Source organism: Bufo bufo, chromosome 3 (assembly GCF_905171765.1).
Source record: "Bufo bufo chromosome 3, aBufBuf1.1, whole genome shotgun sequence".
Lineage (NCBI taxonomy): Eukaryota > Metazoa > Chordata > Amphibia > Anura > Bufonidae > Bufo > Bufo bufo.
Window position 1 is genome coordinate 274,363,106 of NC_053391.1, and position 24,664 is coordinate 274,387,769.

The following is a 24,664-nucleotide window of genomic DNA, read 5'->3' on the forward strand; positions in this document are numbered from 1 at the left end:
AGAACTCTTGAATGGAAATTAAGTCAAGCTACTAATGAACTGTCTAAATATCAATTTTCTATGGCGGATCTACAGTCGTGGCCAAAAGTTTTGAGAATTACATAAATATTGGAAATTGGAAAAGTTGCTGCTTAAGTTTTTATAATAGCAATTTGCATATACTCCAGAATGTTATGAAGAGTGATCAGATGAATTGCATAGTCCTTCTTTGCCATGAAAATTAACTTAATCCCAAAAAAAACTTTCCACTGCATTTCATTGCTGTTATCAAAGGACCTGCTGAGATCATTTCAGTAATCGTCTTGTTAACTCAGGTGAGAATGTTGACGAGCACAAGGCTGGAGATCATTATGTCAGGCTGATTGGGTTAAAATGGCAGACTTGACATGTTAAAAGGAGGGTGATGCTTGAAATCATTGTTCTTCCATTGTTAACCATGGTGACCTGCAAAGAAACACGTGCGTTGCATAAAAATGGCTTCACAGGCAAGGATATTGTGGCTACTAAGATTGCACCTGAATCAACAATTTATAGGATCATCAAGAACTTCAAGGAAAGAGGTTCAATTCTTGTTAAGAAGGCTTCAGGGCGTCCAAGAAAGTCCAGCAAGAGGATTCAGCTGCGGGATCGGAGTGCCACCAGTGCAGAGCTTGCTCAGGAATGGCAGCAGGCAGGTGTGAGCGCATCTGCATGCACAGTGAGGCGAAGACTTTTGGAAGAGGGCCTGGTGTCAAGAAGGGCAGCAAAGAAGCCACTTCTCTCCAAAAAAACCATCAGGGACAGATTGATCTTCTGCAGAAAGTTTGGTGAATGGACTGCTGAGGACTGGGGCAAAGTCATATTCTCCGATGAAGCCTCTTTCTGATTGTTCGGGGCATCTGGAAAAAGGCTTGTCCAAAGAAGAAAAGGTGAGCGCTACCATCAGTCCTGTGTGATGCCAACAGAAAAGCATCCTGAGACCATTCATGTGTGGGGTTGCTTCTCATCCAAGGGAGTGGCTCACTCACAATTTTGCCCAAAAACACAGCCATGAATAAAGAATGGTACCAAAACACCCTCCAACAGCAACTTCTTCCAACAATCCAACAACAGTTTGGAGAAGAACAATGCATTTTCCAGCACGATGGAGCACCGTGCCATAAGGCAAAAGTGATAACTAAGTGGCTCGGGGACCAAAACGTTGACATTTTGGGTGCATGGCCTGGAAACTCCCCAGATCTTAATCCCATTGAGAACTTGTGGTCAATCCTCAAGAGGCAGGTGGACAAACAAAAACCCACTAATTCTGACAAACTCCAAGAAGTGATTATGAAAGAATGGGTTGCTATCAGTCAGGAATTGGTCCAGAAGTTGATTGAGAGCATGCCCAGTCGAATTGCAGAGGTCCTGAAAAAGAAGGTCAACACTGCAAATACTGACTCTTTGCATAAATGTCATGTAATTGTCGATAAAAGCCTTTGAAACGTATGAAGTGCGTGTAATTATATTTCACTACATCACAGAAACAACTGAAACAAAGATCTAAAAGCAGTTTAGCAGCAAACGTTGTGAAAACTAATATTTGTGTCATTCTCAAAACTTTTGGCCACGACTGTAGATGAGGAATGTAAAAGGTTGTATCAGAACAATAGAAATTTACAAACAGAGTTAGATAACCGGGACCTTGCCCCTTTACAATTCAGACAGCTAAAGGATCCTAACAGAATGAAGGTAAAATATTCCAGAGGGGAATCAGATGCAGAAAGTAAATATGACCACCCCTTTAAAGGAGAAGAGCTAATGTCTCTGAGAGAACATTCTCTTCCTAAATTAAAACTGATCTAATCTCCTAGGTCCTCTAAAAGTTTAGTACAGAAACCCATGATAGACACTACTAAAGTGATCAAGTTTCTCAAGGAAACTGTGGGTCAATTTGCTAAAAAGGGATCACCCTCCATAATAAGTGATTTGGAAACATATGAGGAGGCCATGAAAACTTTACATTTAGAACAGGACATACAGAAACTTGAATTTATTACCTGGGTATTCAAACCAAAACAGCGGTATTTCTTTAATTCCCTTAGAGATATGGGTAGAGATTCTTGGTCAGAAGTGGTTACAGAAATAAAAACTGAATTTGGTCCCTATAAGTCAGCTACTGCTGCAAGGAGGACCTTATTTACCCTGAAATGTAGATGTGACAAACTGCCATTTGCCACTGGGCATTGTAGAGGACTTATGGCTAGCCTCCTGCCCTACGACTATGGCCCCGGGACATGTTACCTTCTTCCATACTGAACTTTTAGCTCCAGAGACTAAGTCCCGTTCGAAGATGGGACTTTGTCGTTTTTCTGCATGAAATTGACCAACCGCACAGCCCAAATCTATGGAACTGTTTTGGGCAGGAAATTGTGCTTGCGGTCGGTCATAAAGGACCTCCACTAAACTTTTGATCCGCTGGAGGGATTTGTGTGATTTTTGGAAGTGTTTATGTTTGATGTAAGCTGAGTTTAAATATGTAATTTTTATGGCGATGGAATGTATGGTTTTAAAGTTACAGTGTATGTTTAAAAACTGTATTTTTACTGTCTGTGATAGTTATGTTAATCCATAATTATATCCCAGACAGAAGGGAGGATTTTGTGTATTTGGGTGGTAATTCCTCTCCTATTGTTCCCACATGTGTATTGGTGATCTCTCTTTGTCCTGTTAGATAATTGAATTGCACTTCGGGTGTCGCCAGGGCAGAGAGGAGGAAACCATGATGCATTGTGGGGACCTGCATAAATACGGGCGGGTAGCCCTCAATAAAGAGTTCAGTTCAGTTCCTGTTTTTCTAACCCTTCAAAACGTAGCCTCGTCTCGTTATTGGAGGGAATTGCTGCGTCACGCTGGGGATTGCTATGCTCTGCATGTTCCCTGGAGGAGAGATCTTTCCCACACGGTCCTTGTGGCGAAACCGACCTCGCCACTGGATTTTGGAGAGGACTGGCTGCTGGCCTCTTGCCCCAGGATTATGGGCCATATACTAACTTTTAAACCCCTGAACCGATTCAAGTGAATTTTGGATAGGTTTGTCCCCACGTTATACTGTTTGAATTAATGTAAGTTATATGTATGGCCAATGTAAACTCACAAAGTTGTAACTTGTCAGCTTGGGAGGAATATGCGGGTGTGTTTCTATTGTGCCATTGTCCCATTGTGTGTTTAAAGGGTGATGTCTGTCCTGTTGTCTGAACATGTGTATTGGAGATTCCTCTTTGTCCTGAGAGATAATTGGATTACGCCTCGGGTGTCACCAGGGCAGAGAGGAGGAAACCATGATGCATTGTGGGGATGTGTTGTGTCTGTGTGTCCTAAGTGCTGTTTATCTGTCCTATGTCACAGTCTTCATTCTGGTCCCCTAGGGGCGTGTACACCAGATGGGCTGTACTTACATTGTATGTGTTGTAAATTACTGATTGGTTGTATTTCAAACCCCTGTGGGCAGTACTATGTTTTTGGTTTGTGAATAAAAGAGGCTGTACGTGAAGTACAGTCAGTTCCTGTTTCCCCTTTAACATAGAGCCTCGTCTCATGTGTGTGGGGATTGCTATACGTGTATACTCCCCTGGCTATAACTACTAGCTCTTTTAAGGGCTGTTCCTGATCTCTGGTTTTAGGAGAGGTCCACCCACTGGAGCCTGGAGCCTTGTCGTAGGTCCAGGGTGGGTAGGAGACGGTGAGACCTCAACCAAGCTTCGGCAGTTCGTGGGGTCTGCAGTGCGTACGGTGTCAAGTGGAGTGCTTGGAGTCCTCGGAAAGCACTAGGAGCATTCATTCAACGGAGGTACCCGGTCGGGGTGCCAGGTGATCCGTTACATTGGTGGCAGCGGTGGGAGGAGAAGCAGCTCGGAGACACAGTTCGTGGATTTACTAAATTGAGGGTAACGCTAGTATCCGTACAGCGCCCCTGGCTACAGCAGGATGGAATCGGCTAGTCTTCAAACAGCGTTCCACTATGAGGATGAGGATGACCCGGACTGGAGGGATGCAGTCCGGAAAGGCGTCTGGTATGATGCCCTGGAAAATGCCCAGCGGCAGCGGGGCGAGTGTCTCCCCAGTGAGGAACAGCAGTTGCGGATGCGAGTGGCCCTGCGAATGCCCCTTCTGGGAGAGAAGCCCCTGAATGAGTGGGTGACAGAACTGGAGAGCCTGGTATGGAAGGAGCTTTGGCTAGATGACGCCTACCAGGCACTCTGGTGGTATGTGATTCGGCACTCCCCCTGGATGGCTGAGCACGACAGACCCGAGGGTGAGAATTCTGATGGCCCTGGACTGTTGTTTGAGGCCTTCGCAGAACCGGAGTTCGGAGATGCTGGAGCGTCCCGGTTCTGGGATATCTATGACTACAGGGAGGCTATGCATGATTGGGCTACAGCGAGAGAGGTGAGACAAGACCTGGCATCTCTAGTGACAAAGGAGTGGGAGCTGGAGCAGGACTACCAATACTTCTTCAGCTCAATTCGGTCCCAATATACACTGCCAGAGAGCTGGGTGGCAGTCCCAGACCTACAACCCTACAGCTGGGAAGACCCGACTGAAGTATCCCCTGCTTCAGTACCAGCTACAGAGGTAGAAGTCCTCATAAACTGGTCCTGTGAGGAACCACAACAGGCAGGGGGAGACGGGACCGAGGTCTCTCCACCGGGATGCTGGGCAGCTGGCCCAGACCCTCAACAGCAGCCGGAGTTGCCAGGTGTGGACGCAGGTGGTCCTTACTCGCAAATGTTGAGGGACCTCACAGACTGGTCCTGGGAGGACCCACAGATGGCAGGTGGAGATGGGACCGAGGTCTCTCTACCAGTCCTACAGAGATGCTGGACGGTCGGTCCAGATCTCCAGCCATCTCCGCAGGCATACCAGGAGGAGGAGGGGGACAGCACCCCTAACTCCGATGGTGCAGATGGGACCGCGGTCTCTGCACCAGGCCTACCGGGATGCTGGACGGCCGGTTCAGATCCCCCACCAACCCTGCAGGAATGCCAGAAGGAGGAGGTAAGCGATTACTCCTCTCCACAGCCGATCTGCAACAAGGTCCTGGGGATAGGATTCCCTGACCACATCCAAGCGGAAGAGCTGGCATCTGGGCAGAGCGCAGTCGGCCTCTGCCCTCCCCTATCCTCTTCTCCAGAGCCGGACTTCCCACAGGCTACCCCAGCGGAAGAGCTGGCATCTGGGCAGAGCACAGTCGGCCTCTGCCCACCAAGTACCTACAGTTCCAAGCTGGAGAACCACAAGGAAGCGAGGAGTAGCAGATGCCCACTCAACAGCTGGGGACATACAGAACAGAGCCAGGCCCCAAGATTCAACAGGTCCAGTATTGGGTTGTGGTTGGACTGCCAGACTAACTCAGGTACTGACCGTGAGGTCAGGTATCTGGTTAGTCTTCCCTGGGAGGGGGAGATGTGTGGCGAAACCGACCTCGCCACTGGATTTTGGAGAGGACTGGCTGCTGGCCTCTTGCCCCAGGATTATGGGCCATATACTAACTTTTAAACCCCTGAACCGATTCAAGTGAATTTTGGATAGGTTTGTCCCCACGTTATACTGTTTGAATTAATGTAAGTTATATGTATGGCCAATGTAAACTCACAAAGTTGTAACTTGTCAGCTTGGGAGGAATATGCGGGTGTGTTTCTATTGTGCCATTGTCCCATTGTGTGTTTAAAGGGTGATGTCTGTCCTGTTGTCTGAACATGTGTATTGGAGATTCCTCTTTGTCCTGAGAGATAATTGGATTACGCCTCGGGTGTCACCAGGGCAGAGAGGAGGAAACCATGATGCATTGTGGGGATGTGTTGTGTCTGTGTGTCCTAAGTGCTGTTTATCTGTCCTATGTCACAGTCTTCATTCTGGTCCCCTAGGGGCAGGTACACCAGATGGGCTGTACTTACATTGTATGTGTTGTAAATTACTGATTGGTTGTATTTCAAACCCCTGTGGGCAGTACTATGTTTTTGGTTTGTGAATAAAAGAGGCTGTACGTGAAGTACAGTCAGTTCCTGTTTCCCCTTTAACATAGAGCCTCGTCTCATGTGTGTGGGGATTGCTATACGTGTATACTCCCCTGGCTATAACTACTAGCTCTTTTAAGGGCTGTTCCTGATCTCTGGTTTTAGGAGAGGTCCACCCACTGGAGCCTGGAGCCTTGTCGTAGGTCCAGGGTGGGTAGGAGACGGTGAGACCTCAACCAAGCTTCGGCAGTTCGTGGGGTCTGCAGTGCGTACGGTGTCAAGTGGAGTGCTTGGAGTCCTCGGAAAGCACTAGGAGCATTCATTCAACGGAGGTACCCGGTCGGGGTGCCAGGTGATCCGTTACAGTCCTGAATGCTGGAGGTTCATTTAGGGTGGAAGGAAGACGGCGCGGCTCCAGTTAAGCTACGGCGGCTGTGGAGTCTGCGGTGGCTGTGGTGTCCAGTGCGGTGCTTGTGGTCCTCGGCGCAAGCTAGGAAGCGTCCATTAACGGAAGCGGATTCGTTACAGTAGACCTAATCAAAGTCCCAGGGAATTGTCTTTCCCCATAAAAGGAATTTAACCCTTACAAAGCCACATGGCAAGGGGGAGGGGAAACCTGTTTGTTCTGTCTTACAGCCCACAAAGTCTTGAAAAAATATGATAAATGATTGACACTATGATTTCTCAGCTTACAGATGGTCGGATTTTGAGAAGTATGAAACATCTATACTGAACCAAATTAGGAAAACTATAAATGTTAATTATTAAAGATTATGTATTTATATTCTTAATTTCTTTCATCCGAAATAGGACGGGCAGAACCGAGACGTTGATTCCCTGAAGTAATGATGACTACCAAGACTACAGCCATTGTGTGATTGGTATTAATCCTTGGAGCCCAATTTCAGATGGAACCTATCATCGAGTCGGGACCATCATCCGGAATTATGCTACAAGATGCTCCGGGATTCTTGTTGGTGAAAAAGAAGGTTCTGTCACAGAAAATTTTTGAATAGTGGTGGCTACTACAACTTCAGCAGTTAATTCGGTTTCCGTCAAGACTTTACAAGCGGAAGTGGGAAATTTGAAGGAAAATATTGAACTCCTCTATCAGGAGATTGAGTTTCAAAAGACAAACATGGAAAAATTTATGGACGTCGTTAATAATATTATTGTGACCTCAAATCTTCATTCTGAATTAATTTCACATTCTACCAAGTTACATCAGAATCATGAACGATTTAAATATGAACTTTTATTTAGAAAAGATGCCATTATGTTCCAAACATTATCCTTTTTGAATGAAGTAGAAAGTGGGATAAGTGTGCCATTATATTTTGTTTCGCAGGACGTGATAGAAAAAATGTTTGATGAATTAAATGAAGAAGCCATGGAGGAATTCCACATTAATTTATCCTTTGAGATGGGAAGTGACTTACCATTATATATCAATCCCAAAAGAATGGAGATTTGTTTTTTATTATTAATACCGGATGTAGATGATAAAAACATATTCCAGATTAAATACATTCATAATGTAAAAGAAAGGAGAGAAAAGAGACAGGAGGCCGCGCCTCGTGTGTGTGGCTGTATTTACGGTCTTATTGCACTATATACAAGAAGCGCTTACCATATGTTGTTGTGTGGAGCCACAACAACTGTAAAATGCTTATGCTGGTATTCTCCCGTCCAGCATGAGGGTCCTGTACTGCTGCCAAAGGTTCCTTTTTCTCTGCCCCAAGTGTGGCAAGAGAAATAAGTATTGAAGATAAAAAGTAGTGGTTTTTCTGAACCCTTTTTACGGCGCTGAAAACAGGAGGCAAGTTCTCATAAAATATTTTTAAAAAAAGGAAAGTACCGTATTTTTCGCCCCATAAGACGCACTTTTTCCTCCCCAAAAATGGGAGGAAAATGCCCCTGCGTCTTATGGGGCGAATGCTGGCAGTTTTACATCGCTGGATGCGATGTACGGAGCGGGGGCCGGGGGAGGGACTGGGAGGAGGAGCTGGGGGCCAGCAATAGCGGTGGGGCGGTGCGGTCACTGAACTATAGCCCCGCCCCACCGCTCCGGTATACTAATATAAAATGTATTATTGAATTAAAAGGTATTAAACATGCCCCCCTCACTCCTAATAGTACCGTATATGCAAATTTCTTCTGTATAATGCCGGTAGGCAGGACGGGCGGGCGGCAGCGTAACTCCCTGATGTCATGTGCCTGCGCCGCATCCTTTATGAATGAAGCAGGCGGCGCAGACAAGTGACGTCACTGCCGGCATTATACAGAAGAAATTCGGATATATACGGTACTATTAGGAGTGAGGGGGGCATGTTTAATAACTTTTAATTCAATAATACATTTTATATTTGTATGCGGCGGCAGGGGGGGCACACGGAATCTGTGGATGGCACAGTTAAGGGGTGGGGGTCTGTGGATGGCACTGTTATGGGGTGGGGGGTCTGTGGATGGCACATATATAACAGTGCCATCCATAGATCCCCCCCCCTGTAACAGTGCCAGCCACAGACCCCCCCCCCCCGTAACGGTGTCCGTCATCCACAGATCCACCCATAAGTGTCCGTCATCCACAGATCCCCCCATAAGTGTCCGTCATCCACAGATCCCCCCATAAGTGTCCGTCATCCACAGATCCCCCCCATAACAGTGTCCGTCATCCACAGATCCCCCCCATAACAGTGTCCGTCATCCACAGATCCCCCATAACAGTGTCCGTCATCCACAGATCCCCCCATAACAGTGTCCGTCATCCACAGACCACCATTAGTTCCAAACCCACCAAAAGCACACCTTTTGGTTAAAAAATATTTTTTTCTTATTTTCCTCCCCAAAAACCTAGGTGCGTCTTATGGGCCGGTGCGTCTTATAGGGCGAAAAATACGGTAGCTATTTATTCTTTTGTCAACGCGTTTCAAGGGCGCACAGCCCTCTTCATCAGGACAATAAAAGGATCGTCTTTTAAAAGGGATTTTGGTGCGCAGGCCAGTGTTTTGTGGGCGGGGAGCTGGTGTGCATGAAGTTATTCGTGACATCACGTGAAGAAACGCCCATAGGTATCTGACTGTCACTGGGGGTATGGTGATCGCTATTGTATAATGGCTGGTTGTTATCTATATGGTATGCGTGACTTTAGATTGGTATTTGTATGTGCTGGCCGTCTTTTCATGTTAGGGTGGTATGCGGCATATTTTAATTCCACAATCTGGTGTTGTGTGTATATTGAGCTGCTGCCAGCACTGTAAAGTAGGGGGGATCAGTACTTGGTAGCGCTCTAAATGCCTGCAGGTGGCGGACTATGGTAGCGCTATAATTTACTGTGATGACAGCATGGTGAGGTAGGGGGGTCCGTCCTGGGTTGCGCACCAGGGTACTGCAGGTGGCGGACTATGTTAGCGCTATGCTTTACTGTAAGTAGCGGGCTATGTTCTGCTGCTGGGTTTCAAGGTAATCGATGTTCTTATGGGTGAGCAGATCTGGCACTAGGTGGCAGCGGGGAAAGCGCATCACAGATAGCCACATTTTTTGTGGACACAGCAGGGTCCCTGTGTTTATTTTCTTATGAATGGAAGGTGTATCCTTTGGGATTGTTTTTAGGATTTTTGATCAGGTAAAATAGGAGTGCGGTGGTTATTCTTAGTTAGGAATTGCATTTTTAGGCCCATGGTTCTATCTTATCATGTTTTGTATAGTCATGTTTTAATAGTCATATTTTAATGGGTATTCGAGTGGGAGAGAGTGATGTTTGTTCCTAGTATTCTGGTTTTTCGGCAAAGTATCTGTAAGCTGCAGGTTATCAGTTGTGGTCTGTAGCCAGGTCAAGGGATGGGTAATGTTCGCCTTGGTGCGCTGGTCTGGCAGTTGCCGAAAGAAGGGGGGGGGGAGGAGGAGGCAATACACTGTGGGTTAATTTTGATGTTTTTATATATTAATATTTTTTTATATTTTTTCCTTTCTGTTTATTTGTTTTTTGTAGATTGTGTTATTGCTAGCATTCCGGGCTGAAGACGGCCGACAGTAGCCATATCCTCCGCAGGTAGTGTCGCTGTATTTAGCGTTTATTATGTAGCAACCGGTGCTGCAACAGGGGGAAAGGGAAGTTATATTTTGTCAATATGTTTTGATGTGGCAACATTTTGTCAAAAAGCGTTTATATATTTTTACACTTGAAAAACGAGTTGGGTACACTGTTGGTTATATTTAGGTCATGGGATGGAAGGATAAGGAGTAAGGGGAAGGGAGAAAGGAAGGGGAGGGGGAGGGGGGGAGGAAAACTCTATATATTTTTGTAGAAAATGAATTAGAGGGTATGTGTTTATAGTATGGTTTCTGAGATTACATTGAGCCCATATGGTGCAAGGGTGTCCAGCTGGTATATCCAGTATACTTCTCTCTTTTGTAGAGTATTAAATCTGTTAAAGGGATTTTCTGGTATAAAGTCGATTGGGGTGATGGTTAGGGGATGTTTTTCTTTTTCCATTGTTGATGCACAGTGTCTGGAGAGGCTGTGTTTGAGGTATTGTCTGCGTATATTGTATCTATGTTGGTTTACACGGTTATGTAGGGCCTGGGTTGTGCGTCCGACGTACTGGAGGCCACATTTACATTCAATGAGGTATATCACATAACAAGTTTGACATGTCATATGGTGTCTAATCATGAAGGTGGATCCATTTTTGTTTGAGGAAAAATGTGTGCGGTTGTGTGTAATAACCTTACAACATAGGCAGGTTTTTATTCCGCATTTGAAACTGCCTTTCTGGTCTGGCCTATCCCTTTCTGAGGTTTTTTCATGTTGTTTTGGTTTGCTGGGGGCTAGCATGTTTTTCATAGTAGGGGCTCTTCTGTGAATGATTCTTGGTTGTGATGACAGATATTTATCGAGATAAGGATCTTGTTGTAAAATATGCCAGTGTTTGGCTAATATTGAACGGATGGTTTTGTTAGATGTGTTATATTGGGTGATTAAGCTTAGGTGCATGTCCGATTTTTGTTCATTCTTAGTTCCATTTTCTAGGCAGGTTTTTTGTGATATTTGTGTGGTTTTTTCGTATGCGTCCTTTATTAGTTTCTTGGGGTACCCTTTTTCATTGAATCTTTTTTGTATTATTTTAGCTTGTAGGATAAAGTCTTCCCTTTTTGTGCAGTTTTGAAATGGTTGTTTGCACTGGTGATTGTAATGTCGAGAAAGTCAATCTGTGTCTTGTTGAAACTTGGGGTAAAAGAAATTCCCCAGTCTTGGGCTTGCTCTTCATTACCATCCCAGATGATAAACAAGTCATCTATATATCTTCTGTAATAGACGATGTGCTTATTAGGTTTGGAGATGTTCGAGATGTATTCCTTTTCGAATTCGCCCATGAACAGATTTGCGAACGACGGTGCCACTTTCGTCCCCATCGCGGTCCCCCTGCATTGGTGATATGTGGTGTGGTTATAGAGGAAGACGTTATTTTCTAAAATGAATTTTAGGCTTTCTAAAACGAAAGTTTTAATTTCTTATCATTTGATAGTACTCTATTTATACATTTTATCCCTAGGTCGTGTTGTATATTGGAATACAGTGCAGTGACATCCATAGTGAACAGAGCGTATGTGTCTTTATATGGAATGTCGCTTAATTCTCGGATCAGTTGACAAGAGTCGTGTAGATAACTAGGGAGTGTGCGGACATATAGTTGTAGGAAGAGATCTAGATAATGGGACAGGTTACTGGTGGCTGATTTTGTGTTGGATACAATTGGTCTGCCTGGAAGGTTTTTTCAGCTTTTTTGTGAATTTTTGGAAGGTGATAGAAAATATGGGTATACATGGGGATTTTGGTGGTAGAAAGTTTTTTCTTTCTTAGTTATGTGCTAGTTGCTCAATAGGGCACCTTTCATTCGGGTGGTCAGCTCCTTAGATTGAGAGCTGGGAAGGGGTTTTTTGAACTTTTTCATAATAGGTGGGTCTCTTACACCTCGAACATCTCCAAACCTAGAAACACATCGTCTATTCAGAAGATATATAGATGACTTGTTTTATCATTCTGGGATGGTAATGAAGCGCCAAGCCCCACGACTTCTGCAACCCCAGCTAAACGCCACAGACTGGGAGCGAATTTTCTTTTACCCCAAGTTTCAACAAGACACAGATTGACTTTCTCGACATTACAATCACCAGTGCAAACAACCATTTCATAACCAAAACATACTTCAAAACAGTAGACACAAACAGTTATATACATTTCACAAGTTTTCACCATAAAAAATGGCTCAAAAATATCCCCTACAGCCAATACAAACGAATCAGACGAAACTGCACAAAAAGGGAAGACTTTATCCTACAAGCTAAAATAATACAAAAAAGATTTAATGAAAAAGGGTACCCCAAGAAACTAATAAAGGACGCATACGAAAAAACCACACAAATATCACAAAAAACCTGCCTAGAAAAAGGAACTAAGAATGAACAAAAATCGGACATGCACCTAAGCTTAATCACCCAATATAACACATCTAACAAAACCATCCGTTCAATATTAGCCAAACACTGGCATATTTTACAACAAGATCCTTATCTCGATAAATATCTGTCATCACAACCAAGAATCATTCACAGAAGAGCCTCTACTATGAAAAACATGCTAGCCCCCAGCAAACCAAAACAACATGAAAAAACCTCAGAAAGGGATAGGCCAGACCAGAAAGGCAGTTTCAAATGCGGAATAAAAACCTGCCTATGTTGTAAGGTTATTACACACAACCGCACACATTTTTCCTCAAACAAAAATGGATCCACCTTCATAATTAGACACCATATGACATGTCAAACTTGTTATGTGATATACCTCATTGAATGTAAATGTGGCCTCCAGTACGTCGGACGCACAACCCAGGCCCTACATAACCGTGTAAACCAACATAGATACAATATACGCAGACAATACCTCAAACACAGCCTCTCCAGACACTGTGCATCAACAATGGAAAAAGAAAAACATCCCCTAACCATCACCCCAATCGACTTTATACCAGAAAATCCCTTTAACAGATTTAATACTCTACAAAAGAGAGAAGTATACTGGATATACCAGCTGGACACCCTTGCACCATATGGGCTCAATGTAATCTCAGAAACCATACTATAAACACATACCCTCTAATTCATTTTCTACAAAAATATATAGAGTTTTCCTCCCCCCTCCCCCCTCCCCTTCCTTTCTCCTTCCCCTTACTCCTTATCCTTCCATCCCATGACCTAAATATAACCAACAGTGTACCCAACTCGTTTTTCAAGTGTAAAAATATATAAACACTTTTTGACAAACTGTTGCCACATCAAAACATATTGACAAAATATAACTTCCCTTCCCCCTGTTGCAGCACCGGTTGCTACATAATAAACGCTAAATACAGCGACACTACCTGCGGAGGATATGGCTACTGTCGGCCGTCTTCAGCCCGGAATGCTAGCAATAACACAATCTACAAAAAACAAATAAACAGAAAGGAAAAAATAAAAAAAAATATTAATATATAAAAACATCAAAATTAACCCACAGTGTATTGCCTCCTCCTCCCCCCCCCCCTTCTTTCGGCAACTGCCAGACCAGCGCGCCAAGGCGAACATTACCCATCCCTTGACCTGGCTACAGACCACAACTGATAACCTGCAGCTTACAGATACTTTGCCGAAAAACCAGAATACTAGGAACAAACATCACTCTCTCCCACTCGAATACCCATTAAAATATGACTATTAAAACATGACTATACAAAACATGATAAGATAGAACCATGGGCCTAAAAATGCAATTCCTAACTAAGAATAACCACCGCACTCCTATTTTACCTGATCAAAAATCTAAAAACAATCCCAAAGGATACACCTTCCATTCATAAGAAAATAAACACAGGGACCCTGCTGTGTCCACAAAAAATGTGGCTATCTGTGATGCGCTTTCCCGCTGCCACCTAGTGCCAGATCTGCTCACCCATAAGAACATCGATTACCTTGAAACCCAGCAGCAGACATAGCCCGCTACTTACAGTAAAGCATAGCGCTAACTAGTCCGCCACCCTGCAGTACCCCTGGTGCGCAACCCAGGACGGACCCCCCCTACCTCACCATGCTGTCATCACAGTAAATTATAGCGCTACCATAGTCCGCCACCTGCAGGCATTTAGAGCGCTACCAAGTACTGATCCCCCCTACTTTACAGTGCTGGCAGCAGCTCAATATACACACAGCACCAGATTGTGGAATTAAAATATGCCGCATACCACCCTAACATGAAAAGACGGCCAGCACATACAAATACCAATCTAAAGTCACGCATACCATATAGATAACAACCAGCCATTATACAATAGCGATCACCATACCCCCAGTGACAGTCAGATACCTATGGGCGTTTCTTCACGTGACGTCATGAATAACGTCATGCACACCAGCTCCCCGCCCAGCAAACCACTGGCCTGCGCGCCAAAATCCCTTTTAAAAGACGATGTTTTAATACGACTTAACATATGCTTTTATTGTCCTGATGAAGAGGGCTGTGCGCCCTTGAAACGCGTTGACAAAAGAATAAATAGCTACTTTCCTTTTTTTTAAAATATTTTATGAGAACTTGCCTCCTGTTTTCAGCGCCGTAAAAAGGGTTCAGAAAAACCACTACCTTTTACATTCATAATGTAGGGACATATCAAAATGATTTGCATCTGAAAATACAAACTCCGGAAATAATTTCTTATCGAATGTCCGAACCCGAGGTGTTTTCCATACCTATGTTAAATGAATGTGTAAAATTTTAAGATAATAATTTTCAATGTGATGGAAAGCCATTTGTGTATGATGCATCCCAAGCATTATGTGGGTTAGATTATGTAAAATATGGATCCGAGAAATGTAAAGTAACCATTAGTAAAACTGAGGGAAAGAGTGTACGAGCCATTTTAGTCGGAAACAAGTGGCTAGTAAGTACCAATGAAAAGGAAGCTAATGTGTAAAATTTTATTACCTACTTCAGTCATTCTCGTTCAAGTACCCAAGAATGCTAAGGTAGTTATTGGGGACGTTTATCCGGTAGGTAATGATGTATGGGAAAGTGAGGTTTTGATTGTAGATGCTTTTCATGGAAAATAAACTCCCATTAATCCAGATTTAAAGTTTCTACTGGATAATAAACCTAACCATACGATAGAATTATTGGTAAAGAAAGATAATGTAACGATAAATACTTTAAAATATTCATTGCAAGATCATCAAATATTATCCTCAAATTTTTTATTTAACATAGTCGAAATAATGATGCATGTGTTCGCAATAGGGTGGTTCATTTTGTTGATTATCTTATCTAGAAAGATCTACCAATTAAATCCTAAGAGGAACAAAAATTATTTCTTCATCAGAATGGATAGAAAGGGGCCAATCTATTCCAACATAAGATATATACTTTGATGGACACTAAAAAGTCTTCTAACCTCTTTTCCGGTTATGTCCAGTACCGACTGGAATAACGGAAAAAGGGGGGGGATTTGTCAGAACTTTTGATGTTTATAAGAGTCCATCAAATAAGGCCTACATAGGTATCTGAATAGGAACTTTGAAAAGAGAAGGCATGTTGGTCTGAATTGATATTTTTCAAGAGGGTACTCTAAGTTCAAACCTTTTGTACTTAGAATCACTAACCAAAGATTAGATTTATGTGAAGACTTTTGTTTATAAAACTTAGGAGGGTTTACATAGTCTGGTTTTTGTAGGAAGAGGCTTAGACAGATTCAATAAAGATATTGACGCAGATAAGATACCTAGAAATCTGTTGAGTCAAATTAAATGCAGGGAATATAGAGATTGTTATTAGTGATTAACCCATATTAGTGAATTCTGATTTTCTATAATTGATTTAAATTTAAATATGTGTGCTTTATATATATAAGAGTGTGGTCCTTATAGAAATATTCAAATTTAAGGTTAGAATTAAAGTAGTTATTCCTATGTAATTCCAAAATACATGACTGAAACTAGCACAAGTTAATGATCTCTTTCCTTAAGGATTTCTTGAATGGAGAGATGTAGACCCAGGTGTTAAAAGCAAATACTGAGTCTTACCCAGAACAATGACCTGAGTGTGGTAATGTGTATTTTGAATTAATTAGGTCTGGTCAGAAGATTAAGAGGAAAACTAGATGTTTGCCTAAATACAAAAGTCATTGTCTATTTCAGATCTCTTCAAGGTTTTGTCTAAAACATTAGTTAAAGTTTATCTCAGTTAAATGAATAAGAGAATATACAGAAGAGAGAGATAAGTGCCTAGATTTTTATATAGAGTACTAGTGACACCTAGTGTTAGGTTAACATTAAGGTTTAGAGTGTGAAATTCATTATGGGAGGTCCTATTAGTTATCAAATGATGTCACTAGATAATGATAAAACTTGACCAATCCCTTTCCAAAATGGAATAAAACTTGGGATGGTCATCTTGAGGACAGAAGGATCCATCTTTGGAATCCATCTTTTAAACCAGAGATCCACTTTTTGATACCTGGGGAAGCCACCTGACCAGCTATCCTACTATCCAAGCAATTCCATCCATCTTTCCATTTATTTAAAAATCCCTTTGTATCCCTGAACCGGGATGTTGATCTTTCCAGTCAGATCATCCGGTATAGTATACATTTTTATATGGTAGCTTTATATTATACATATACATATTGTATTAACCATATTGTGTGTGTAGGATTTATACTGAATTGAGTTGGATCTTGTAACTGCAGTATCAAAATCAAAATTTTGTTCAGTATAAAAAATAAAAAAAAACTAAAGAACTGATTTCGTTTTAGTTATATATGGTTGAAAATATCTATATGTATAAGGAAATTTTCTGAATATCTAATCCATCGGTTGGCTGGGAGAGAGATCAAGGGTACGGTTAAGGAGTTGGGTTATTAAGATATCTATAGTTAGAGTATATTTGGTGGAATTATCTTGAGTTTTCATAATGACATATTTTGATCATTATCAATCTATTGTTATTGATTTTCAATTGATAAGTATTTGATCGTTACCCACTTTACATTATATTATATATTATGCACTAATATTGTATTAATAAATTATATATATATTTTGTTTGTAACTGGGTTTTGTCTTCAATTCAACACAGATCACGAGCTTGTATTAGCTTGGTATTTATGATAATAGATTAGAATCTTCTTTATTACAGATTCTAATTTATTCACATAAATAATATAGACTGTCAATCGGAGACAACATAAATATTCCGACACCCCCAAATCCTTACTTAGCCCTCTTACCCAGTTAAACCAGTACTCTCTGCTCTGCACTGATGAGGGTCAATCACCCCAAAACAGCTGTCTGCAGATGAGGTGCTGGCTTATTTAATATCCGAGTCATGTCTCAAGGGTCTAACATTGACTTACAGGATAGCTGCTTTACATCTGGTGGCATTAGAGGCAGAGCTTGTTAAGAGCTCATTTGCATCAATTTCTTCCCAGAATTCCAGAGAAGCATGCATGGCCTATAAGTCTCCTAAAGCCAACTAAGGCACTCTCTGCCCAAGAAGAAAGTACCCCCAAGAAATACGTTAGTACATAAAATGAGAATGCTTGGACTGGGAGAAAATGTGTGTATGTGGGTAAGAAACTGGCTCAGTGATAGAAAAAAGAAGGGGGTTATTAATGGTACACCCTCAGATTGGGTCACTGTCACTAGTGGAGTACCATAGGGGTCAGTATTAGGCCCTATTCTCTACAATATATTTATTAATGATCTTGTAGAAGGCTTGCAAAATAAAATATCAACTTTTACAGATGATACTAAACTGTGTAAAGTAATTAACATCGACAGTACACTGCTACAGATGGATCTGGATAGATTGGAGGCTTGGGCAGAGAACAAGCAGATGACAAATGTAAGGTTATGCACATAGGAAGGAATAATGCAAGTCAACTGTACATACTAAATTGGTAACACTGACATGGAAAAGGACTTACGAATTTTAGTGGACAGCAAACTAAACTGTAGAAATCAGTGTCAGGCAGCTGCTGCCAAGGCCAATAAGATATTGGGTTGCATTAAAAGGGGCATAGATGCATCTGATGAGAACATAGTCCTGCCATTTTACAAAACACTAGTCAGACCACACATGGAGTACTGTCTAGAGTTCTGGGCTCCTGTGAACAAGACAGATATAGCAGAGCTGGAGAAAGTTCAGTGGAGGGCAACTAAAGTAATAACTGGAATGGGTGGACTACAGTACCCAGAAACATTACCAAAATTAGGATTATTCAGTTTAGAAAAAGACAACTGATGGGAGATGTGATAACTATGTATAAATATACCAGGGGTCAGTACAGATATCTCTTCCATGATCTATTTATACCCAGGAATGTGATGAGGAGAGATCCTTCACGTCTAGAGAAAAGGACGTTTCTACACAAACATAGAAGAGGATTCCTTACTGTAAGAGTAGTAAGACTATGGAACTCTCTGCCTGAGGAGGTGGTGATGGTGAACTCACTAAAAGAGCTGGGGGGGGGGGGGGGGGGGGCTTGATGTAATGCTGGAGTGTAACAATATTACAGGTAATAGTTATTAGATTTCGTTGATCCAGGGAGTTATTCTGACTGCCTTATTTGAGTCATGAGGAAAATTTACTTCCACCTCACATGTTTGTTTTTGCCTTCCTCTGGATCAACTTGCAGGTTAACAGGCTGAACTGGATGGACAGATATGTTTTTCAGCCTTACAAGCTATGTTACTATGTAAGACATAAATTGTCAATTTACTATGAGATTATTCCCCCTACAAACCAACACTTTAACTGGAGATGCTCTAGTACAGGGATGCCCAACATGCCTCCCTCCAGCTGTTGCAAAACTACAACTCCCAGCATGCCTGGACAGCCTACAGCTATCAGCCTACAGCAGTGCATGGTGGGAGTTGTAGTTTTACAACAGCTGGAGGGCCACAGCTTGAGCATCCCTGCCCTAGTATTTCAGGTGCTTTCACTCATATTTAAAACGCTATCCACTGTAATGTAAAATACATGTAAACTTGTATTGATATTTTCAGAAAATATAAACAAAAACCTTGAATGGAGATGCCCTGTAGAAGAGTTCGGCCTACTAGCTCTGTGATTTCACTCAGAGATTTAAAATGCTACCACCTTGAATGTAAAACACATATTATACACTTTTATTTCTAATTTCGCAACCAAAACCAACAATTGAACTGTCTGGAGATGCTCTGTCACAGATTTTGGACTATTACTTGTATTTCAGGTGTTTTCACTGAGATTTAGAACAGTACCTTCTGGATTGTAAAACACCCATTGTACATTTGTATTGCTATTTTCTCGAAACAAAAAACACTTGAAGTGTCTGGAGATGCCCTGTTAAATAATTGGGCCTACTATTTCCTACATTTTCACTACCACCTGGATTGTAAAACACGCATTGTACACATGTATTGCTAATTTTTGCTAACTACACAAACCCCCTGTCCCAGATTTCAGACTACTATTTAAGGTGTTTTCAATGACATTTAAAATGCTACCCTCTGGATTGTAAAACACACATTGTACAGTTGTATTGAGCATGTTCCCCCCACACCAACATTTGAACTCAGGTTTGGAAAAAAGTTGTATCTCTGTTGAAATTAAAAACATTTGAGGTTCTGCAGCAGCAGCAACTGTGTTTTACAGCAGTAACTGCACTAGAAGGCACTGCCTAGCACACGCAGCCTCAGCTCTTCACTCCTTTCCTGAAAGCTTTCCCTATTCTACACAATTATTCTTCCTTCTAGCCATTTCCTAAACTGTCCCTGACACTAGAATAGAAGCATGATTGTGACTGTCCATAAGATTGTTTTTCTGTGACAGATGGCTACACTCATCCACCCTAACAAGGATACCTCCCTGCCTACCACTGATTGGCTCATCCAAGCTCTCTGTCAGCCTGTGAACCAATCAGAGCAAGCCTTCCCTCCCCTACTTCCTTTCAGGGTCATTTGAGCATCCTTCTTTCTCCCTCTTGCTTTTTCCTGTCGACATGTGCAGTAAAATAGCACTGCACGCCGTTATCACGCCGAAGCCAACCTGAAAAGCTTTAGATTTGTATTGCAGACAAATTTTTGTGAACTTTGTAATCAACCCTGTTTGTTAAAAACTGATTCACTCATCTCTAATAAAGAGGAAGGCATTAGTAGCACTGTTTCTATTTTTGAAGATCATACCATGCTATGTAAACTACAAGCTGATTTGAACACTGATTGTTTGGACATTTAATTGGAACATGAGATTCAACGTAGATAATACTAAAGTTATGCATCTGGGTGCTAATAATCTACGTAAATCATATGTCCTAGGAGGAGTAACACTGGGAGAGTTTGGAGAAGGATTTAGGTGTACTTGTAGATCATACACTAAATAACAGCATTCATAGATTAAACACAGCGATTTCAAGTAGGCAGGTCCTGGAGGAAAGAGGGTACAGGATAGCCTGCTTCTGTACCTATAATTCATATCAGCCATCAGATCTTCAGATATATCCATAATCAGGGCATTTTTTTCTGGCGGAACGCATTGGAACAGCGTTCCGCCACCTTTTGACATCGCAGCCTGCCATGCTCCAGCATCGCAGGCTGCGATGTATCAGCGGGGAGGGACTGGGATGAGGAGCTGGGGGCCGGTACGTTCACTGTGCTCCGGCCCCGCAGCTCCAGTATAGACTTATAAAATGTGTAATTAAATGAATAATAATTCATACTGCCCCCTCAGTAGTATAACTTTCAATATATTGTACTCACAGCCGGCTACTGTTATCGTAATGCAGGCCGGCCGGGCAGACGAGCGGCAGCGTCACTGACTGACGTCATGTGCCTGCGCCGCCTACTTCATTCATAAAGAAGGCGGCGCAGGCACATGACGTCAGTCAGTGACGCTGCCGCTCGTCTGCCCGGCCGGCCTGCATTACGATAACAGTAGCCCTGTGAGTACAATATATTGAAAGTTATACTACTGAGGGGGCAGCATGAATCATTATTCATTTAATTACACATTTTATAACTGTACTGGAGCGGCAATGGGGGGTCTGTGGATGACACTGTTATGGGGTGGGGGGGTCTGTGGATGACACTGTTATGGGGTGGGGGGGTCTGTGGGTGGCACTGTTATGGGGTGGGGGCATCTGTGGATGGCACTGTTATGGGGTGGAGTGGGGTCTGTGGATGGCACTGTTATGGGGTGGGGGGGTCTGTGGATGGCACTGTTATGGGGTGGGGGGGTCTGTGGATGGCACTGTTATGGGGTGGGGGGGTCTGTGGATGGCACTGTTATAGGATGGGGGGTCTGTGGATGGCACTGTTATAGGGTGGAGGGGGGTCTGTGGATGGCACTGTTATAGGGTGGGGGGGGTTTGTGGATGGCACTGTTATGGGGTGGGGGGGTCTGTGGATGGCACTGTTATGGGGTGGGGGGGGGTCTGTGGATGGCACTGTTATGGGCTGGGGGGGTCTGTGGATGGCACTGTTATGGGGTGGGGGGGTCTGTGGATGGCACTGTTATAGGATGGGGGGGTCTGTGGATGGCACTGTTATAGGATGGGGGATCTGTGGATGCCATCCCCAGATCCTCCACTCCATAACAGTGCCATCCCCAGATCCCCCATTAACAGTGCCATCCCCAGATCCCCCATTAACAGTGCCATCCCCAGATCCCCCATTAACAGTGCCATCCCCAGATCCCCCATTAAAGGGGTTGTCCGGGATCAAACTTATTTTTTTAAAAACATCTTACTCACCTTTAGTAGCCAAGCCTATGTTCCCAAGGTGGTTTGAGGTATCTTTTACACTGGAGCATGGCTCCTACAGCCCTGAACACATTGTTTACATATCTGTTTATCTGTTCCTTCACTTCCTGCCGCACTGCATTGTGGGTCCCAGTGCAGGGCGGCATCTGCTGATTTCTCCTGTCTAACATCATGTCCCTGCACCCACCCCCTCGTACATATTCATGCATCCTGCACAGCCTCCACTCCTCCTTTGATCCGCCCCCTCATACATATTCATCCTCCTGTCTTATATTCCTCCCCCATATGTACGCCCATAAACTTCTCCTTGCTCTATCTCTGGCATCTGTCATGTGCTCAGTGTTTGCAGAGCTTAGAGACAATCAGACACCGTCACACTGTAAGGGGCACGCCCCCACATGCATCCATAAACATACCGGACACCGTCACACTGTAAGGGGCACGCTTCCACATGCATCCATAAACATACCGGACACAGTCACACTGTAAGGGGCACGCTCACACATGCATCCATAAACATACCGGACACCGTCACACTGTAAGGGGCACGCTCCCACATGCATCCATAAACATACCGGACACCGTCACACTGTAAGGGGCACGCTCTGACATGCATCCATAAACATACCGGACACCATCACACTGTAAGGGGCACGCTCCGACATGCATCCATAAACATACCGGACACAGTCACACTGTAAGGGGCACGCTCCCACATGCATCCATAAACATAACGGACACCGTCAGACTGTAAGGGGCACGCTTCCACATGCATCCATAAACATACCGGACACAGTCACACTGTCAGGGGCACGCTCCCACATGCATCCATAAACATACCGGACACCGTCACACTGTAAGGGGCACGCTCCCACATGCATCCATAAACATACCGGACACCGTCACACTGTAAGGGGCACGCTTACACATGCATCCATAAACATACCGGACACAGTCACACTGTAAGGGGCACGCTCCCACATGCATCCATAAACATACTGGACACAGTCACACTGTAAGGGGCACGCTCCGACATGCATCCATAAACATACCGGACACCGTCACACTGTAAGGGGCACGCTCCCACATGCATCCATAAACATACCGGACACAGTCACACTGTAAGGGGCACGCTCCCACATGCATCCATAAACATACCGGACACAGTCACACTGTCAGGGGCACGCTCCCACATGCATCCATAAACATACCTGACACCGTCACACTGTAAGGGGCACGCTCCCACATGCATCCATAAACATACCGGACACCGTCACACTGTAAGGGGCACGCTTCCACATGCATCCATAAACATACCGGACACAGTCACACTGTAAGGGGCACGCTCCCACATGCAAACATAAACATACTGGACACAGTCACACTGTAAGGGGCACGCTCCGATATGCATCCATAAACATACCGGACACCGTCACACTGTAAGGGGCACGCTCCCTCATGCATCCATAAACATACCGGACACCGTCAGACTGTAAGGGGCACGCTCCCTCATGCATCCATAAACATACCGGACACCGTCAGACTGTAAGGGGCACGCTTCCACATGCATCCATAAACATACCGGACACAGTCACACTGTAAGGGGCACGCTCACACATGCATCCATAAACATACCGGACACCGTCACACTGTAAGGGGCACGCTCCCACATGCATCCATAAACATACCGGACACCGTCACACTGTAAGGGGCACGCTCCGACATGCATCCATAAACATACCGGACACCATCACACTGTAAGGGGCACGCTCCGACATGCATCCATAAACATACCGGACACAGTCACACTGTAAGGGGCACGCTCCCACATGCATCCATAAACATACCGGACACAGTCACACTGTAAGGGGCACGCTCCCACATGCATCCATAAACATACCGGACACCGTCAGACTGTAAGGGGCACGCTTCCACATGCACCCATAAACATACCGGACACAGTCACACTGTAAGGGGCACGCTCCCATCTATATATATATATATATATATATATTTTTTTTTTTTTTTTCAAGGTAAACCTTATATACTGACCTGGCAATCAGTTAAAACCGATGTATAAGGCTACTTTCACACTTGCGGCAGGATGGATCTGACAGGCTGTTCAGATTCACCTGTTACCCTTAAAGTTTCAGTTTCTCTACCTCTGTAATACATAGTAATACCCCCAAAAATTGTGATGACTTTACATTCCCCATATGTCTACTTCTTGTTTGTAGCATTTTGGGAATGATATTTTATTTTTTGGGGATGTTACAAGGCTTAGAAGTTTAGAAGCAAATTTTGAAATTTTTCAGAAATCTTCAAAATCCCACTTTTTATGGACCAGTTCAGGTTTGAAGTCATATTGTGAGGCTTAGATAATAGAAACCTCCCAAAAATGACCCCATTCTAGAAACTACACCCCTCAAGGTATTCAAAACTGTTTTTTCAAACTTTATTGAACTTCCACAAGAGTTAATGGCAGATTGAGAAACAATTTCGAAATTTCTATTTTTTGGAAAATTTTCCAATATAATCAATTTTTTCCAGGAGTAAAACAAGGGTTAACTGCCAAACAAAACTCAAAATGGGTTGCCCCGATTCTGTAGTTTGCAGAAACACCCCATATGTGGTCGTAAACTACTGTTTGGCCGAACGGGAGCACATAGAAGGAGGGGAACACCATATGGGTTTTGGAAGGCAGATTTTGCAGGACTGGTTTTGTTTATACCATGTCCCATTTAAAGCCCCCTGTTGCACCCCTAGAATAGAAATTTCAAAAAAGTGACTCCATCTAAGAAAGTAAACCCCTCAAGGTATTCAAAACTGGGTTTACAAACTTTGTTAACCCTTTAGGTGTTC

The 24,664-nt window shown here is 43.4% G+C and overlaps 1 protein-coding gene across 1 annotated transcript in view; it reads right to left on the reverse strand.

The window, feature by feature from the left end:
- KIF21B (kinesin family member 21B) overlaps positions 1 to 24,664 on the reverse strand; it is a 1,425,990-nt gene that overhangs the window by 213,327 nt on the left and 1,187,999 nt on the right. Inside the window, exon 36 of the mRNA XM_040424150.1 lies at positions 11,950 to 11,966. Within this exon, the coding sequence (XP_040280084.1) occupies positions 11,950 to 11,966 (17 nt within the window). The remainder of the gene's footprint in view (positions 1 to 11,949; positions 11,967 to 24,664) is intronic.